The 19,747-nt window shown below is 42.9% G+C and overlaps 1 protein-coding gene across 7 annotated transcripts in view; it reads left to right on the forward strand.

Moving 5' to 3' along the window:
* The window catches only part of ITGB4 (integrin subunit beta 4), a 66,319-nt gene that overhangs the window by 9,086 nt on the left and 37,486 nt on the right, over positions 1–19,747 (forward strand). For all 7 annotated transcript variants that reach the window (XM_053375919.1, XM_053375918.1, XM_053375922.1 and 4 more), the window contains exons 2-10: positions 8,720–8,808; positions 9,731–9,813; positions 11,074–11,175; positions 12,352–12,556; positions 12,993–13,089; positions 13,721–13,892; positions 15,310–15,573; positions 18,247–18,336; positions 18,652–18,774. In XM_053375919.1, coding sequence (XP_053231894.1) covers positions 8,730–8,808; positions 9,731–9,813; positions 11,074–11,175; positions 12,352–12,556; positions 12,993–13,089; positions 13,721–13,892; positions 15,310–15,573; positions 18,247–18,336; positions 18,652–18,774 — 1,215 coding nt within the window. In that variant the 5' untranslated portion in view covers positions 8,720–8,729. The remainder of the gene's footprint in view (positions 1–8,719; positions 8,809–9,730; positions 9,814–11,073; positions 11,176–12,351; positions 12,557–12,992; positions 13,090–13,720; positions 13,893–15,309; positions 15,574–18,246; positions 18,337–18,651; positions 18,775–19,747) is intronic.

Here is a 19,747-nt window from a genome sequence, read left to right on the forward strand (position 1 = left end):
TGCCCTCAGACCACGTGGTGGACTACCATGTGCTAGGCCCTAGCAAATGGGGCAGAGTTGTGCCCAGTTGCTGTGTAATTTCTCACATTGTTGAATCAACACCTGGCCCTATCATTAGGTAGAGTGAGGTGGTTGCCTCAGACATAAAAGGCCATAAATTGTTTTCGAAACAAAATTAAAAAATTCCTTCCAGGAGCTCTTGTGTGCATGCACACTTCTTCTGAAGTGTATCTGAAGAAGTGTGCATGCACAAGAACGCTCATACCAATAACAAACTTAGTTGGTCTCTAAGGTGCTACTGGAAGGAATTTTTTGTTTGTTTGTTTCGACTACGGCAGACCAACACAGCTACCTACCTGTAAATAAATTGTTTTGTGTGTCATAAAAGGCCATAAATTGTGAAGAAGAAGAAGAAGAAGAAGAAGAAGAAGAAGAAGAAGAAGAAGAAGAAGAAGAAGAAGTTATTATAACTGTTGTTTTACACTTAGAGAGAGATGCTTTAGGGATTTTCTGTTGCAGGTGCCAAACTTAGAGTCTGATGCAAATGGTCTGCAAGGGCACTATTTGTTGTTCCAATTCAGGCAGCAAAAATTTGTAGATTGGCCTTGTTGAATACCCAAGCACTGCAAAGTTCTCAGCTTGTTGGTAGTCAAGCTGATGGCTTTGCTGGATTATAAGTACATTTCAGTATATTTTCCCCCTCTCCCAAAACAGCTATCATGTTTATGAGAATGCGGGAAAGACATCACAAGGATATTATCTGAGAGGTGATACGAGTTGATACCCAGGGCTTTGATAGGGAGAGAATGAGGCTTGGAGCCAAAACTCTGTTTACATCTGGCATTACAATCTTTTCAGTAGGAGATTTAAGACCTTCCTTGTTGTCCAGGCCTTCCATATGAAATGTTAAGTTACAACTGTATTCTCTGTTCCTTAGTTTATTGTTTTTAGCCCGCCTTTTATTATGCTAGTTGCTATTTTAATATTGTATTTCTATGCTGTGTCAATTGTTTTCATACTTTTAAACGCAACCCTGAAATCTTTTGATGGGAGGTTAAGAAATATTTTAGCTAATTAAATAACAGCAAGGGCTCCTCCAGGCATTGGCACAGAGCCTTTCATTTCTCAGTTCTTCTTATCTTTGCTGAAGAAAGCCAAAGCTAGCCCAAGATTATCATTCAGCTACATGGAATTAATACTGTGGGTATTTTAAATCAGTTTTGAAAAACACACAACAAGACAGTACAGTAAATCATTTAAAATGCATGCATAGCACAGATTTGTAGAAATAAAATACAGTCGTAGCTTGGAAGTTGAACGCAATCTGCTCTGGAAGCCCATTTGACTTCCAAAACGTTCGGAAACCAAAGCGTGGCTTCTGATTGGCTGCAGGAAGTTCCTGCAGCCAATCGGAAGTCACAGAAGCCCTGTCGTATGTTTGGGTTCCAAAAGAACGTTCGCAAACCAGAACAATCACTTCCGGGTTTGCAGCATTTGGGAGCAAAAACATCCAAGTTCCAAGGCGTTCGGGATCCAAGGTACGATTTTACAGCTGTTTCATACATATGTAACCCAGGCTGTGAGTGGAGCCCAGTGGCATTAGAGGCAGTTGTTTTGGGAAAATAATAAGGCACAGACAGTCTGACCAGTGGTCCATCTAGCTCAGTGTTGCTTACACTGACTGGCAGAAGCTCTCCAGGATTAGAGGCAGGAAGTCTCTCTCAGCCCAACCTGGAGATTCCAGGAATTGAACCTGGAACCTTCTGTATGTAAGGCAGATGCTCTACCACGGATCTATGGCCCAAATATCACCGTGTGTCCCTTAGATTTGGGATGAGCCTGGCTTCCTCCAGGCTTCACTACTGAAATGACAGATATGTGCACCAAGAAACTGAATGCTGGCTGAGCTACCTGTCTTGCTCCTCATGCTTCAGGTGGGCTGCCTGCCTAGTTTATTTTTACAGTTTTGAAAGCACGACTTTTTCTAGCCAATGCATTCCTCTGTTAATTCGTCTTCTTATTCACAAAAGAGGGGGGACCTTTTAAAAAGTATAAAATTTCTCTGGCAATTCTCTAGTCTAGAAGGTATCTTGGTGACGTCAGAGACAGAGAGCCAATTGGTGCCCTGCCCTGCCAGTCTCTGCTCCATAGTGAAAGCACTTTCCTGGCAGTGCCACTGCTAGAAATAATATTGTCTTGTGTGAAGCCTGAGGGTTTCCTGGTTTACATCTAACTCTGCTCAGTAGCAATGACAATAATGGACACGTGTTGTATATTCCTAGGTTTGATCCCTGACATCACTATTTAAACCAAAAACGGGGAGCAGAGCCGGGGGCGGGGGAGACACCATGAGAGAGCCACTGCTAGAAAGGACCTTGGTATATGGCGAGCCCACACAATTTCAACCCAGTGGCAATTTGATTATTTTTTCACAGTTGCACACTGAATGAGCTCATTAGCTGTTTGGCAGCAATCTGTTATCACAAAAATCCTTGTTGGTACTGACAGGACCCAGGGAGTGGGAGAGCTTACATATGATACATGTTGGCTTGAAAATTAAGGAGGACAGAGAAGGTATTTGAAAAAATAAAGAGTGATGGGAACTCAGGCTCTTTCACCAGCACTGAGTCCCCCTACAAATGAGAACACTGTAAATGATTACGCACCATGACATAATATTTGAGGGCAAATCAGTGAGAAATTATGCCTGCGTTTGAGGGGGAAGGAGTTGGCTGAAAACTTTCAATCTTCCAAGAGCTCCCACACAATATCAATTGCAGTCAAAGAAAACCAAACTCGAATACCCCCAAACTACAAAACATACAGATGGTCCAGTCAGGGTAGCAAGGAATGTTTCTTCATATGCATGTTATATATTATTCAGGGTTGTATCAATATTTCTCCATGTTGGAGTTGTGAATAATTTCACAACCAATAGCACTTCATGCTTACGGCACTGAAATACCCTCTAATTGCAATGGACAGCAAAAAAAGTATAGTCAGTGGGAACTGAAACACAGCATTGTGGATTTCTATTACGCAGCTTGCTTGCGTATAATAGGTACATACATCTTGAGATTTACAATTATAATTGCAGAACAGTCTTGCTGATGTGCAAAAATTATAATTATAGTTTACCTTCTCTCTTTTTCATACCTTCCCTAGGTCTCCAGGAGAAAGGGAGTGATCCATTCAAAGTTAAGCATTTTTAGCCCCATTGATTTCAACAGCAGAAACAGCTTTAATTCTTCCATTGAAATAAATGGCGTAAAACTTGGCTAGATTGTACTCATACTGTTTTCTGGTCTCCTGCATGGGGGATAATCTATCCTCTAGAGCAGTGAGCTAACCTCTGCACACCAATAAAACAAATTAAAATAGACACAGGGCTGGAGTGACGGGAGAGGTGTAAACCTCTCTATCCAGTCCAGAACACTAATGGGGACATAATCTGCCCTCTCCTTAGTCATGAGATTGATTATTTGGTAAGTGTGGAGTGGGTAATAACCCTGCTCTTCAGCTGGTCTGTGTCCTGTGTGTGCGTATGCATTATATATGTGCACATGTGAGAATTGGGGGAGGGGGCAGGATGGGACATGATGCTACAAGGTGAATTAATCCTGAAGCACCTGATGGCATCCAGTGAGCTTCATGGTTGAATCTGAGGAAAAATCAGTAAGGCCAGTGTGCTTATGGTGAACTAGCCATTGGGGTGGCTCACCCTGTGTTTAGATTAGGGACCAGCAAACAGAGGCCTCAGGGGCCATATACTGCCTCTTCTAAGTACCAGTCACCTCCTATCAACCCCCCACCTCAAATTACAGTACTTTATATGTGAACAGGAAAGGTGGATGCCCTGTTAAACCTATCTTGGCTCTCAAGCAGTAGAACTAAACCTATTTAATTGGCAGTAGGCCATTATCAGTGGGCAAATTTATGCTCCCATTCTTGGTAATCCCATTCTTCCACAAGTGGCTGATGCAAGGATTAGCACAAGAAGCAAAGGTAACTGGAATACACATCCTTTTTTGTGTGTAAAAGTGCTCCATAACAAAGCATGCACCGCAATCACATGTGAAAAAGCATCCACACAGATTTGAGTTCCTCCTGTGTTTTCTTTCTTTCTTTTTCTTTATGGGTGGTAATTTCCATTTTGGAACATTCCACAACATATGTTGAGATTATTGAATGATCAGATAAACATTGTCAAGGCATGTGTACAGGGGAGCTTGGGCCTTTGCGGTGCCAACGTTTTACAGCCAGCATTACCCCACAGAGTTACAAAGGGTGTGTAGACTTCCTTGACAAAAGAGGCCTGTGAGAACGTGAGCCTTATTATTCCAGAGCCTGTTGCTGACCCAAAGCAGGGCTTCCTATGGAAGCCTGGCATTTTCCATGGCCCCACCCAACATTCTTTTGTTGGCTGGTGCCACTCTGGAAATTATTAGCACAATGGGAAATGGCTGACAGGAGGGGTTTGTTTTGAAACTTACCTTGTTTTTCTTCTCCTCTCCGTCTCTGATTAGTCCAGTAGGCCTTAAACGCAGGAAAAAGGAGGTGCTTGTTTTGGCTGTGAGTCACGTATGCAGAGAGACGCCTGCCTTAAACTAGCAGGGGTCTGACTTACTGCAGAACCACAAGTCTGATGGATAGTGTATATACAGTAATAGGAAGTCCCACAGTGTTATGCTTTGGGGTTATTTCTCTTCTTTGAGTAGGCTTGGAGAGCAAAACTATTGAGCATGTTAATGTATTAGGCTGAGTCTTTTCAGCTGCTCCGATAAGTTTGCTCCTTTTTTTGAGGCGTTAGTTTGCCTCGTTCATGTTTGCTTTCCTCGTCTGCTCAAGTTACAGAAGTTAATGTGCTTCGCTGAGGTGTCCTAAATGATGTCATTAAGATAAGGTTTGCATAATGTCAGGCGTGCTACATCGAGTCAAAATACATTCCTCTGCACCCCTGCAAGTTAAGGTATGCATAATAATCTTTAGTAAAGATTGCTTCTTGCGAAAGAAAAAGAAACTTCTCCTGCATCAAGCATTGCAAACCTTGAGCTGCTAGATTAAGCAGACCTCCCTTTAAACACAAGCTGGAATCAGTTGATTATGCCAATGGTTTTCAACCAGTGTGCCGTGGCACCCTGGGGTGCCTTGAATGATGGTCAGGGGTGCCGCAGGCAACACTGGCCTCTGTCACTCTTTTCTCCCCTCCCCCTTTTGATGCCCTCTTGCGTTTCTTTCCCAAAGCCCTGGCTACAAGATCCGCAAGCGAATGGTTCCCCTGTGGCTAGCCAGGGGGTGCTGGTTGCCAGGAGCTGAGGTAGCCTTGGAGTAACAGCCGGTCTGCCAGCCCTTGCTTTTGGGAATGGACAGACATGTCCTTGGCCCCTGTGGGCAGTGTGAGGAGGCACCTCTCTTTGGGGTAGGGATGGGGGCAGCTGAGAGATCTGGGGTGGCTACAGCGGCTGCCCAGAGGACTCCCAAGGAGAGGGGAGAGGAGAGGAGGTTGAGGGAAAACTTAGCAAGGGAGGGTGTTTGAAAAAGGGTGAGGGGCTGCTAGCTCTGCAGGCAAGGAGTGACATAACTGGGCTCCTGAGCCCCACAGGGGTGCCGCAGAAAGAATGTAGTTGGTCAAGGGAGCTGTGGACACAAAAAGGTTGAAAACCTGGATTATACTATCAGCAGCACCAGGTAGCAACAAACTGGGCCACCCTTTTGGGGTTGCACGCACAGAATTTGTGTGTTTTAATACCACACCCCTGCACGAATGAAAGTTGTCCACAGAAAAACAGCATGTCAAGGAGATGAGTTCAGCAGTGGCATTTTCCCTGACATGCTCTGTTTCTGTGTCAAGAGCAGGATGCTTTTTTTTGGTGGTACAGTTCAGGAAGGCTCTCCTGTGATTCCCCTGATTGTATAATCTGACTCTTACAGACGTGTCAGAAATAGAGAATTGCTTACAGAGAAGCCAGCCAACAGAAAGGATGAATTATCAGTGACTTTATTTTGGGTTGCTTTTGAAGCTTCTTTTAGCTCTTCTAGAGCCATGCCAGCTTTCTACAAGCCAACTTGGCTGTGCCTCTTTGGTCTAGCAGCTGTGATGGAAGTGAGCAAAGACAGATGGGGTTCTCACCAAACATGGAGCATCAGCAAAATATTTCATCAACATTCAATACTGAGCTTAGAGTATAATATGAGCATTCCAGGAGCGGGGGAGGTAATCTACTTTAATTACTACATAGTAAACTCTTGGTATTGGGATGCTGGTGGCACTGTGGTCTAAACCACTGAGCCTAGGACTTGCCGATCAGAAGGTTGGCGGTTCGAATCCCCGCGACGGGGTGAGCTCCCATTGTTCGGTCCCTGCTCCTGTCAACCTAGCAGTTCAAATGCATGTCAAAGTGCAAGCAGATAAATAGGTACCGCTCCAGCGGGAAGGTAAACAGCGTTTCCGTGCTCTGCTCTGGTGCACCAGAAGCAGCTTAGTCATGCTGGCCACATGACCCGGAAGCTATACGCCAGCTCCCTTGGCCAGTAAAACGAGATGAGCACCACAACCCCAGAGTCATCTGCGACTGGACCTGACAGGCAGGGGTCCCTTTACCTAAACTCTTGGTATTAGCATTGACTGATATTTCAGTAGCTTCATAATCAAGTGCCACCACCTCTTTGCAAAACGTCTGATGATGCGTTTCTAAAATTTGGAGTAGTTTATAAGAATAGTAAGCTAAAGCAAAAACAACAACAAAGATAAAGTTAAAAACAAAAGGATTATGTAAAATAGCAATATTAGCAGCAATTGAACTTCAAAGCAAGAATTGCAAAAGCAAGAATCGCAAAATCTCTTATAGGCTGCCATATGGAATTTCCCGGACATTCGGCTGTCAGAAACAGTGTCTGGGTGGAAATCGCTGAAAGCTGCAGGAAAATCCATACGTATGGCAACCCTTAAAAATAGCTCCAAAACCACTTTTTAAAAAAAGTTTTCAAAAAAAAAGCTCAACAACCGGATTTTCACTTTTTGAAATATGGCAAGCCTATTTGTCTATGGTAGTCTTCAGGTGTTGGTGCTACATAGGCCTTCACAATCACCTTAAACCCACTCCAGCTCCTTTTTAAAGTATTATCTCCACTGCAGAAGTCTTAACCATTCCTCGATATAACTTCCATGTGGACACTCTGATATTAGTACTTTTCTTGCAAGTCTGAGATAATCACATGGACAGTATGATTCATGTGAACAGGCCCCGTGATTCTGTAGTCTCCCTGTCGCATGTGCACCATTTTGTATTGAGCCTGGAATCCACCCTTTTATTCCATTTAAAAAGAAAAGCCAGTTTCTAGCCCTTCACACCTGTGAAAAGAGGTTTGCAAGTAAGCAATGCTTTGGGGGGATTTATAGCATAATAAATTATGGAATATATATATATATTATATACACACACACACACACACACACATAATATGTGCAGGTAAGATAATTCAAGTGCTACTTATTTGGCACACACGTATATAGTTTAGATGAAAGACAGCCTTGCAGACACCTGTGGTTGTTGACTAAAGACTCTTAAAGAGATTCCATGCTGCTTCAACCGCATATCCATGCTGACTGTCTCAGGTTATTCCTAGGTCACTTGTGTTTGTAGCAGGGAATAATGCTCTCTAGACTCCTCCAGACATACCAGTAGTATTAATCTGGCTAGTCTTTTGCATGATCAATTGTGAGAAGGAGGTGAGTCAAACACAGAATTTACCACCAGAGTTTTTTGCCCCACTTTGAACCCACATTGCTTGATTATTGAACACCTGCAACAATCATAGACTAAAGTTGTAAAAGTAACATAATGACTCCTGCTGTATCAGACCAAAGGTCAATCCACTCCAGCATCCTGTTTGCAAAAGTGGCCACCCTGATGTTTCTTGGAAGCTCACAAACAGGACACGAAGACAGCAGCTCTCTGCTGCTGTTTGTTCCCTGCATCTAAGTGGTACCCACTGAGCTGGTTTACATGTAACACTAAGCCAAACCATGACTTAACACAAATGCTTGAGCATGGAGGCTCCTGGAGAGGAGATTGCAGTTGATTGCAGCCACTTTACTCCTCCTCTGTTCCTACCGCTGCTTCCCTGCAGTGAGCTAAGCCATGGTTTGACTTCGCACGTCATCCAAATCCAAGTGTGTGGTTTATCTCCTACAGACAAACCATGAGCAATAAGGCACAGAACAAACCTTCATCTATACATAGAAACTGTCCTGTGAAAATGTTACAGAAATCTGGTTCCTATATTGCCCTCTATTTTGTCAATACATCCCTTCTTTTTCTGGTGATGCCTAAGTGACCAATTCACCTGTAGACAGACCTATCCTCCATGAAGGTATCTAACATTTTTTTAAGTCATCTAAGCTAGATGACTTGTTAGGCTAGTGAATTTTATGTTAAAACGTTGCTTATGTGAAAAAGTTATTTAGGAATGTTGCTAAAATATTTATGGATAATTTGCCTGTAGTCAGAAGTAGTATTCAACTAAGTTTAACTCGGAGCACAACCATTAGAATAAATGAACATGACTAAGTTAGTTCCATTAATTTCAATGGGTTTACTCTGATTAAAACATAGCTGAATACAAAAGAAGAGGAACACGGGAATTATTGGCTGGGACTAGGCTTGCCTAGCTCTCATGCTGGTGATTGTGACTCTGACTGTTGACTATTGAATTTCAGGAATAAAAGAATGGACAAGGTACTACAAAGGACTTTGCTTTGGCTGTTGCTGTTATCACTGCTTCATACCTTGAGCCAAGGAAACAGAAGTAAGTTCCATATATATTATAGATTTCCCTTTACCACCAAACAGTGCTATTGTTTTCAAACCACTGATAGATAGACAAATTGCCGCCATTTTGTGGGATGTGTCTTGATGCTGTGCAAGAAAGATGGTGGAAAGCTCTATTTTTGTCTTCCTGAGCAACACTGAGTAGGCAGAGTATATCTCATTGCTAGGCAGAATAATTACTCTAAACAACAAAATATAGTGGGCTTAATAGATGGTGCAGACAGTACAGGGCAGTGGCTAAAAGTCTATTTTTGGCATTGTATGTAATGCAAAACCCAGCCTTCCCCAACCTGACACCTTCCATAAGGTTTGGACTCCAAATCCATCATCCCCAATCAGCATGGCCAACGGTTGTAATCCAAAACATCTGAAGGGCACTAGGACAGGGAAGGCTGGTACCTATGATTTAGATCCACAGTTGCAAAACAAAACAAGCTTATTCATGCAGGTGAAATTGGTATCCTTATTCTCCTTGTATTGTATTTCTCACCTGAAATTCTTCTTATCTGCACCAAAGCCCTGAGTAACAGTTTTCACATTGGCCCAGTTCACATATAATACTAAGCTGAACTATGGCTAAATGTGAATGAGGGAGTCTGCAAGTGCATGGAGCAAACATCTTGGCCATCTCACTCCTCTCCCATTTCTCCTGCTTCCATGGTACCTGGAGTTAAGTCATGGTTTGGCTTAGCATTACATCTGAACCTGGGCTCATGCTTTGTCTCACTGCTAACAAACCATGAGCTGTAATTCAGATTTGTTCTTGACTAACACAGTGTGTGTCCTACAAAGGAAATGAGAAGAGAGCCAGAATGGGACTAGGACAGAGTCCCCTTCTTTCTCCATTGCTAGACCAGTCTGGTTTCCTGTGTTTCTAACTTGTTGCTCTTGTCTCCTAGATAACCGTTGTGTGGCTTCCAGGGCAAAAAGCTGCACTGAGTGTATCCAAGTGAGCAAGGACTGCTCTTTTTGCAGTGATGAGGTAGGAGCTTTTTATAACTCTTGTCTTGATGCATACACATCTCAAAGCTCCAAATTTCACCTGAGTTTTGGCCACAATCTCACAGCCTCCAGTGCTGCATTCCTGGGCAATATCAATCCTGATTACACAAGTGATGTGTGTTGAGCCTCTACTCTTATGGTCCTGTCGACTCTAATGTACCTGTATGCCTTTGGATGGGGATGCATAACGTTTAGTTTCATCCCTCTCACTTCTAAATAGATTATTGCTATACACACTCGAAGGAGTCCTTGACATGCGCATGCTTATCATTTGATAACTACAACATCAAGTACTAATTTGTATGTGTGTATGAGCAAACGGAAGTTTCATATCACTTCAAACACAATTCTCTTCAGTGGGCTAAATTTGCACATTAAGGCTGCAATTATAACCACCGTAAACCTGAGAGTAAGCCTTATCCGATTCAGTGGGACTTATTTCTGAGTACACATCCTTTTGGATTACAGCCTAAACTGCTCGTCCTCAAATGTTACAACTACATTGCAGGGCTAGTTCATACAATGTGTGTAAATTACTTGAGTGTAGTCTTCCCCAGTGTCCAGCATCCCCAGCCAGCAGGATCAAGGGTTAAGGTTGATGTGGATTGTATTCCAACAACATTTGAAGATCAAAGGTTGGGGAAGGCTGATTAGTGCCTCAGTGATTGGTAGCGGAATTGCCCCCCCCCCATTTAAAAGCACTGTGTGAGAGAGATGATGTGAACTTTCCAGCTCTGATGTTCCAGGTTGTAGCCAGGTGGTACGTTAGTGTCATATAGAGTAAGGATGGAGAACAAAAACTTGGATTTACAATCATGCCTTGGATCTCAAACGCCTTGGCTCCTGAACAAATCTGCTCCCGATCGATCGAAACCTGGAAGTGAGTGTTCCGGTTTTCAAACAATTTTCGGAAGCCAAACGTCAGGCGCAGCTTCCATAGCTTCCAGTTGGCTGCAGGAGGCTCCTGCAGCCAATCAGAAGCCGCGCCTTTGTTTCCGAAGGGTTCCGGGAATCGAACGGACTCCCAGAATGCGAGTACGACTGTACTCTCTTCACACTGTTGCAAGCCTACCTCTCTTAAGTTGCAGTTACAGGTAGACGTAGGAATTTCTCATGGGACCACCACATCCTACCCTGAGTCTAACATGGAGGCAGATAGTAAGGTAAATGCTTAAAAACAGATAATAGCATGTATTTTCTAAATGTGTGTGTCATTGTTATACAATTTATTTTGCCCTAGAACTTCAAAGAGTCCCGCTGTGATTTCAAAGACAACCTATTAAGATACGGCTGCAGTCAGACCAGCATAGTCTTCATGGAAGGAGAGATGCTAACAAAATCGGTGAGTGGAGAGGAAGTCATGTAAAGATGGGATTTGTTATTGTTGTTTAGTCGTTTAGTTGTGTCCGACTCTTTGTGACCCCATGGACCAGAGCACGCCAGGCACTCCTGTCTTCTACTGCCTCCCGCAGTTTGGTCAAACTCATGTTGGTAGCTTCGAGAACACTGTCCAACCATCTCGTCCTCTGTCACCCCCTTCTCCTTGTGCCCTCAATCTTTCCCAACACCAGGGTTTTTTCCAGGGAGTCTCATGAGGAGGCTAAAGTATTGGAGCCTCAGCTTCAGGATCTGTCCTTCCAGGAAGCACTCAGAGCTGATTTCCTTCAGAATGGATAGGTTTGATCTTCTTGCAGACCATGGGACTCTGAAGAGTCTCCTCCAGCACCATAATTCAGAAGCATCAATTCTTCGGCGATCAGCCTTTTTTATGGTCCAGCTCTCACTTCCATACATCACTATTAGGAAAACCATAGCTTTAACTATAGGGACCTTTGTCGGCAAGGTGATGGGCTACAGACATAATAAAACAATTCCACACGCCTGAATCACTGTCTAGAATTGCCAAAAGCAGAGTTTGCTTGCACAGCCTCCCTAGCTTCTTTTTTTAAGTCAATAGGCTTAAGGGGAGGGTTACATAATTGGTCCAGACATCTTGTGTATACATATAAATGATGTTTCTGTACACTCTGGCTTCCATCACGGTGTTCCGTTGCACCAGAAGCAGTTTAGTCGTGCTGGCCACATGACCCGGAAAGATGTCTGTGGACAGACGCCGGCTCCCTCGACCTGAAGCAAAATGAGTGCCACACCTCATAGTCACCTTTGCCTGGACTTAAACATCCAGGGGTTCTTTACCTTTACCTTTTTTATATACTTATAGGGTAAAAGGTAAAGGTAAAGGGACCCCTGACCATTAGGTCCAGTTGTGGCCAACTCTGGGGTTGCGGTGCTCATCTCGCTTTACTGGCTGAGGGAGCCGGCGTACAGCTTCCAGGTCATGTGGCCAGCATGATTAAGCCACTTCTAGCGAACCAGAGCAGCACACGGAAGCATTGTAAATTTAGTTAATCTCTTATTTTTCATGAATCAGCTCTCTCCCTCTCTGATCTGCTGTTAAAACCAAAAATGCAACATGACTGCTAAATCTTCTGAGGATTACTGGTGTCTCCTCTGGCAGGAATTTAAGATTGATACATCTCTGAAGAAAACACAAGTATCCCCGCAGAACATAGCAATGAAGTTGAGAGCTGGCGAGGAAGCTACCTTTGAAGTGGATGTGTTTGAGCCCAGTGAATCTCCTGTGGACCTCTACATTCTCATGGACTTTTCCTATTCCATGCGTGACGACTTGGACAACCTTAAAACAATGGGCCAACAACTGGGTGAGAATTAAAAACTTATCAGCTGTGGGAAACAGCGGTCTGCAACGTCTGAGTGCACTTGGCAAAAGACAGGGCTGGCCCTACCATTAGGCTGAATGAGGCAACCATCTCAGGCAGCAGATCCTGAGGAGCAGGGCATCCTTTTCCCTTAGTTGGAGGACAAAGGTGTGCGCATACAACTTTTTTTGAAGCCCCAAACTAGCCTGCTGCCCTCAGGTGCAATGGAAGTGTATTATGTAATCGGGCTACATTGTGGGAAAGTATGTTTCAAGCAGAGGACTAAGGCTGCAATTCTAACCCCACTTACCTGGGAGCAACCCCTATCTAATTCAATAGGATTTATTTCTGAGCAGACATGGTTAGGATTGCAGCTTTAATCTAAGTGTGCCAGGACATCTTCACTTACTTGCTCCTTTCCCCACTTTCTTCCTGCCAGCAAATTTTTTGACTCAGCTAACCAGTGATTATACTATTGGCTTTGGCAAGTTTGTGGATAAAGTTACAGCCCCACAGACAGATATGAGGCCTGAGAGGTAAGTGAAGGTGGTGCACCCAGGGGATATATTTGTGAATTAACTATTTAGGATCCATAGCTGCCTTCTTCGTTGTTTTTAGTGGGTGGGTGGGTGTGAAAGATATAAAGTGAATAAGCCTTGTAGCTTAAGCTAGCCTGTTTCTAATACCTATGACTATGCCCTTTCTCCAAACCGTGCTGTCTTACTTCATCATATCCATTCATGGCTGAATCTTGTGTATGTCAGTTGACTGACTCATGATGAATATCTGTTTTTAATATGTGTTCTTTCATTTTTAAACTTATTTTGCAAAACAGTTGTGCACCCCAAATATAAACGGGGGGATTACATTTATATCCCATCTTTCCTCCAAAACGAAGGAAAACAGTCGGTGTCTTCCTGCATCTGATGAAATCAACTTATGCCTAAGAACATTTTGGTCACAACTCATTTGTTAATTTTTATTTTTATTTTTTATTTTATTTTTGCTGTTTCAGCTCACAACACGTGACTGTTCTTCTATAATTAATTTTATTAAACTGTATGGCAGATGACCGAGGTCTTTCCCTACAAGATACAGAGGAGGTGTTTCTGATATCAACTTGCTGGTATTTGATTATAAAGCCTTTGCTATTCTTTTTACATTCAGACTCCGTGAGCCTTGGACTGGTGCTGACCCACCCTTCTCCTTTAAGAATGTCATCCGCCTAACCCATGATATCAATAAATTCAGCCAAGAGTTAATGATGGAGCAAATATCAGGGAACTTGGATGCCCCAGAAGGTGGATTTGATGCCATATTACAAACGGCTGTTTGCAAGGTGAGCCAAGAGGTCGCTGAAGAAGGCATAGATAGATAAAGCAATTAACTGAGTGTAAGATGGATATGGGCCTTCTTAGCCCCTCATCAAGCTGTGAGATCAATGAGAATATTTAGGCCAAAGCTTTGCTTCAATTATCAGCGCATGGTAATGCTTGTGTCTTGCTAGAACCTGGCTGAGTTTTAGAATGGACTAGCTGTTATCAAGCCATAGCTAGAGTTAGAACATTACAATTTAAATAAACTCCAAAATTTGTAGTTCAGCTGGAGCTTTATTGGGACCCACAACAGTGTGGCAAGTTCTCTAGAACTTTTCATCAAGCGGACAGTGAGAGATGAATGAGGAAAAATGAAAAACCAAAACTTATAAAAATTAGACTGATGAAGTAGCCATGAGGTCAGCTTGTAGACTCTTTTTCCAAGATAGAGAATGTAGACTGAATAAGTCCCTCCCAGGTGTAACAGATATCAGGTTACACACCTGGGATTCTAGGTGTATTTTATGTTTTATTTTCTGGAAATGTTTTGAAGATATAATTTTAAAAATGTTTAATTATTGCTTAACAATGATAATTATCAAATAATTGTTAATAATAATAATTGTTATTAAATAATAATTATTATTGAATTGTTACTTTAGTGTAAATGGTGTTTTAATTATGTACTATGGTTATTGTTTTTCAACTGCTATTGTGTTGTAAACCACTTTAGGTACAAACTTGTGAGAAATGTGCTGTATGCATAAAGATGGAGATAACAGTTTGATTAGCAGCTGAAAGACATATGAAGGTTAAAAATACAGTGGTACCTCGGGTTAAGTACTTAATTCGTTCCGGAGGTCCGTTCTTAACCTGAAACTGTTCTTAACCTAAAGCACCACTTTAGCTAATGGGGCCTCCCGCTGCTGCTGCACCGCCGGAGCACGATTTCTGTACTCATCCTGAAGCAAAGTTCTTAACCTGAAGCACTATTTCTGGGTTAGCGGAGTCTGTAACCTGAAGCATATGTAATCTGAGGTACCACTGTAAATAAATACCAGAAGTGCTTTAGAATGGAAGCAGAACACATGGTGAATTCAGGGAGCTATAACTTGTCAATAGTTAAGAGATAAGAGCTGAGGCGACAAGATAAGAGAGAAGTGACCAGACACTGTCAACATCAGCACAAAAACAATTGATGAAGTTTCCAGACCTCTCAGCTAACCTTGGACTGGTCTGCAGTTGGAAGTGACACCCAGTGGCTGCAAGCTTTATCGATGTACCTAGAGAAGGGGTTGCCACAGAAACTTCTGCCATGGTGTGAATGTCCACAGCACTCTCCTCAACCTGTTTTTGGGGAACCAGCTTCACCATTCTGAGTAAATTAAATCCCTCCACAATGTTGAATCTACACCCTTTTGTTTTTCTCTTTGCCCACAGGACCAGATTGGCTGGCGGGAAGACAGCACTCACCTCCTGGTGTTCTCCACCGAGTCCGCCTTCCATTATGAAGCTGACGGTGCCAATGTCCTTGCAGGAATTATGAGGAGGAACGATGGATACTGCCACCTGAACAGGACAGGAAGTTACACCTTTGACACAAAGCAGGATTACCCCTCCGTACCCGCACTTGTGAAACTGCTGAGGCAGAGCAATATCATCCCCATATTTGCTGTCACCAACCACTCTTACGATTACTATGAGGTGAAAAATGACACTGGGAAGACAGTGGGTGTTGGGTGCTTGGATGGTGTCAGAGGAGAAACTGAGAGGTGTGTTTTTAAGCCACTTGCAGATGACACTGGCCACCATTGCGTGCAGACAATGACCTTACAAGGAAGCCAGTTTAGGCATTTACTGCTGGACAAAAAGCTCTGCTCTCCTCCTCCGGCAGCAAAAGGGCTACATGATCTGACTAGGGAAAGGAGGCCATCAGTCATTGTTGTTTGGGAAATACACTTTGAAAGTTATCCAAGAATCCTTCAGCAGATGAGCTTTTTTCATTTTTTCAGCATCTCCTTAGTTTTCACATTGAAGTGGAGATATTGTGGGTTTTCACTGTCTTCTCTAGTATATGTCCAAATGTGCTTCTAGTGTTTTCTTTCATATGTTCCTTATCCTAGAGATGTTATTCTGCTGTTCACTTTCTTCTCTGTGATACACTCCACTATATTCCCATAGGAATATATGGGTAATGTGACTCAGCGCACAGGTGTAGGAATCAGATTACCTTCAGGTACTGCATATTTTCTCACCCAACAACTTGGTAACAGCAGAAACAAGAACATAGCCTATTTCAAAGCAGCTGTGCAATCTATTTTTGTAATCCAGCGGGGACACCCAGTGGTTAGTTGGATAATCCCAGTCAGGAATCAGACCAAGATCTCTTTTGTTTCACACAACAGATTTCCATCCGCAAATGGACTAAGCTACATGTTACTCCAAGAAATCCATGACTGATTATCTGATAAGTTTTTTTGAAGAATATAGAACAAGCCCTACTGGATCAGACCTAAGGTCCATCTTAGTTAGCCTAAGGTTACCAGACATCCCCGTTTCCCAGGGACAGTCCCCGGATTTACAAATCAGTCCCCATACAAAATCCATTGAAGTTGAAAAGTGTCCCTGGATTCATTGGAAAAAATCTGGTAACCTTAAGCTAGCATCATGTTTCCTTCAGTGATCAGCCAGATGTTTCCAGGAAGCTAACCTGCAGGGCAAAAAGACAATAGAGCAGGTGTGGAGAACATTAGCGCCTCCCCAGAAGTTGCTCCTCCCAGAAGTTCCTAAACTATAACTCCATGATCCCTAACCATTGACCATGATTGCTTGTTGCTAGGGCTGATGGGAGTTATAGTTCAGCAACATCTGAAGGGGCTTTAAGTTTCCCCACCCCCGCATTAGAGTGAACAAATCCTTTATCTTAAATCTAAGTCCTAGAAGGATAGGGGTTTGAGGGCCAAACTAGACATGTCAACTTTGCAAAGGAAATTAACTTGCATGCTGATTGTTATGAGAATAGCAGTCCTGGGGAAGGCTATGAGGATGGAGAGGGGAGGATTTAAATATTTCTCTTCCTGCCATGATCCTGGCAAAAATAGCCTCTCCAAAGCTGCTATTTTCATTTCAAAGCAAGTTCCCATTGGTCCCACTGAAATGCACATTGCAGTTTCCAAGAGATGGTTTTGAGGATTGTGGCCAGAACAGAAAGAGTTAAACTTTCCCTTTCTCCCCAGCCCCCATGGTCTTGAGGCTGCTCAGGCTCCTCCTCGGCTACAGTTTCCGTAATAAAAAGCAGGTACATTAATTGCATTTATGCAATTAACATCACAGTTAGCTTGGCCCTAAGAATATTTTTTTCTCTATCCTCTTTCTCTATGCCATGGATAATTTAAATATTTTTCAATTAAAGATGCACAGAGAATGAGGGTATTTTAACTCCTTCCTTCCAGGCCATGTTCCCAGTCGAAAGCCCCTGCTAAGCTGCTATTTGTTCCATGGGGGGAAATTTCAGATGCGTGATACAGATTTGTGTTTTCCTCTTGAAAAGCAACTCACAGCTTGAGGGTGTTGGGCAGGGGATAGGGTTTAATGTCCCAGCCTTCACACCACTTTCCTAATTAAATTAGCACATGCACATACTGCTGTGTGTCTGTTTAAAAGACCAATGGAAGAGCAGTCCTGGATCCTCATGGCATAATGTGTGCTTTGGCCCTAAGATTCTCAACCTTCATTGGACTTCACTGAGTGTTGGCTTGACCTACTGGCATGAGGCTCCCCAGAATAATTGCTAAGATGCTGCAGCTAAAAGAGTGCATTGGTCGGTGTGGGTAGCATCTTCAGTTGGTATTATGACAGTTGCACTGGCTGCATACTAGCTTCCATGCTCGCTTCACTGTACTGGTGGTGACTGATAAAGCCTTTCATGTCCTATCCCAAACAACTAGCCTCTGCCCACAAAGCCCCCTTTCTCCACCTGTTCATTAATATCAGCTAGGGAGGCCATTAATCAGAATGGCCTCTTTGAGATGGGTTAGAATGGGTACAGGATAGAACCATCCCTTCACAACAAGAGGTTTTGCTACTGTCTTTGAAATGCACATTCCATTGTAGAGACCCAACCCAGTGAAAATTAATAATAACTACATCCTGTTGAAATCAATGGGAAAACACCACAGCTAATATTTGCTTTGTTGTTGTGACCTGTGTCTAGTGTTTCTCAGCAGCAAAAATTCAACTACAATAGTAAGATAAAGGTATATGCTCAGTTACTGTGTATAACAAGGTACTTAACTATGTTGCTTTCTCTGTTGTCCATTTAAGGTTGTAACAGAACTTAAATATTTAACTAATTCACTGCTTTTTCTTTTTGAATAGAAACTGCACACATATTTCCCAATTTCTGAAATTGGGAGGCTGCAAGAAGATTCCTCTAATATTGTGGACTTGATTCGTACGGCTTACAATGTAAGAGGCAACATCAGGAATCTGTCCTATCTAGGAATGGAAAAGAAATTCAATTTTGTGTGCATTTTAATGAGAAGCTGCATAATTTTCACTTCTCAAATCAATATGTGAACCAAAACACAGCTAGCCTTTGACATTTGTACTTCACTGAATTTTGCGGTGACAATACAACTCAAGGAGCAAATTAATAGAGCCATCCTCTGTGGACATGGTTGGACGTTATAATGTGCAAATCCTATTATTATAATCTAGGGAGAACCTCTGAATTTGGTATGTTTCAGTTTTATTAATTTATTCCCTCCCTGCCTTTCCCAGCGTATTAGTTCCAAGATGGACATTCGAGCTTTTGGCACCCCAAAAGCCATGAAAACAGAAATAACATCTGAGATGTATGAAAAGACAGAGTCTGGCTCATTCAATATTGTCCGTGGTGAAGTGGTAAGCCCTCTCTCCCCTTTGTATTTCTGTCTTCCTCATTCACTCACTCTTGACAGGGCCAGGGCCGGCCCAGCCATTAGCCTAGTGGTGAAGTGACAGCATTGGCACCGATTTTAAGCGTGATCTCCCCCAAAATTGGCAAGAACTCACATGAAAGCCGTTCTGATGCCAGCACTGCTTCTCTGCCAGTAGCAGCAGTGGTAGGGTGGGTAGAGCAGGTGTAAGGAGCAGCAAATATGGCAGTGTTGGTGGCGGCAGCAGCAGAGCATGGCAGCACTTCCTGTTTTGCCTCAAATGGCAAAATGCGATGCACCATCCCTGACCTGGGCATTCAGATGATGGCACTGAGTCCAATTATTTCCAGAAGAATGGAAGAGTAGAGCAGTCTCCATAGATACAAATGGCTTTAGAGCTACTAATTGTTTGTAAATGGTGGCGTTTTGACATGGATGAAACACATATTCAACATGTATTCATCATAAGTGGTTGCTGCCATTTTAGGACCCTATTTATGTGTGTTTTATTAAATCAAACTTTTAATTAGCACTAAAATACTTTCCTTTTTTTAAATAAAGAAGTATAGCTGTACAATGTTATAATGTCATGATGATATCTATCCATCCATCCCTTTCTGGTAACAATCATTAACCAGGTTGCTAAAAATGTGTTGTTGTTGCTGCTGCTGCTTTGACAATCACTCATAGCCGAGTAAGATTGTCTTCCATGAACACATTCTTCACAATGAGTCCATATGTGACTGTGGAGGCCAATTCTGGATCCACACATCCTTCCACATCAGGGACATAGGTTTTCGGGTGCGAGTTGATCATGGTTAGGGTTTGGCAAATGTGCCTTCCTCTTAGCACGTATCTCTCTTTCATCATGAGTTTGAGCGTCTTCAAAGTCCACGACACCTTTTGTAAAGGCTGTTCTCCAGGTGGAGCGCTCACAGGCCAGTGTTTCCCAGTTGTCG

This window comes from Podarcis raffonei, chromosome 2 (assembly GCF_027172205.1).
Source record: "Podarcis raffonei isolate rPodRaf1 chromosome 2, rPodRaf1.pri, whole genome shotgun sequence".
NCBI lineage: Eukaryota > Metazoa > Chordata > Lepidosauria > Squamata > Lacertidae > Podarcis > Podarcis raffonei.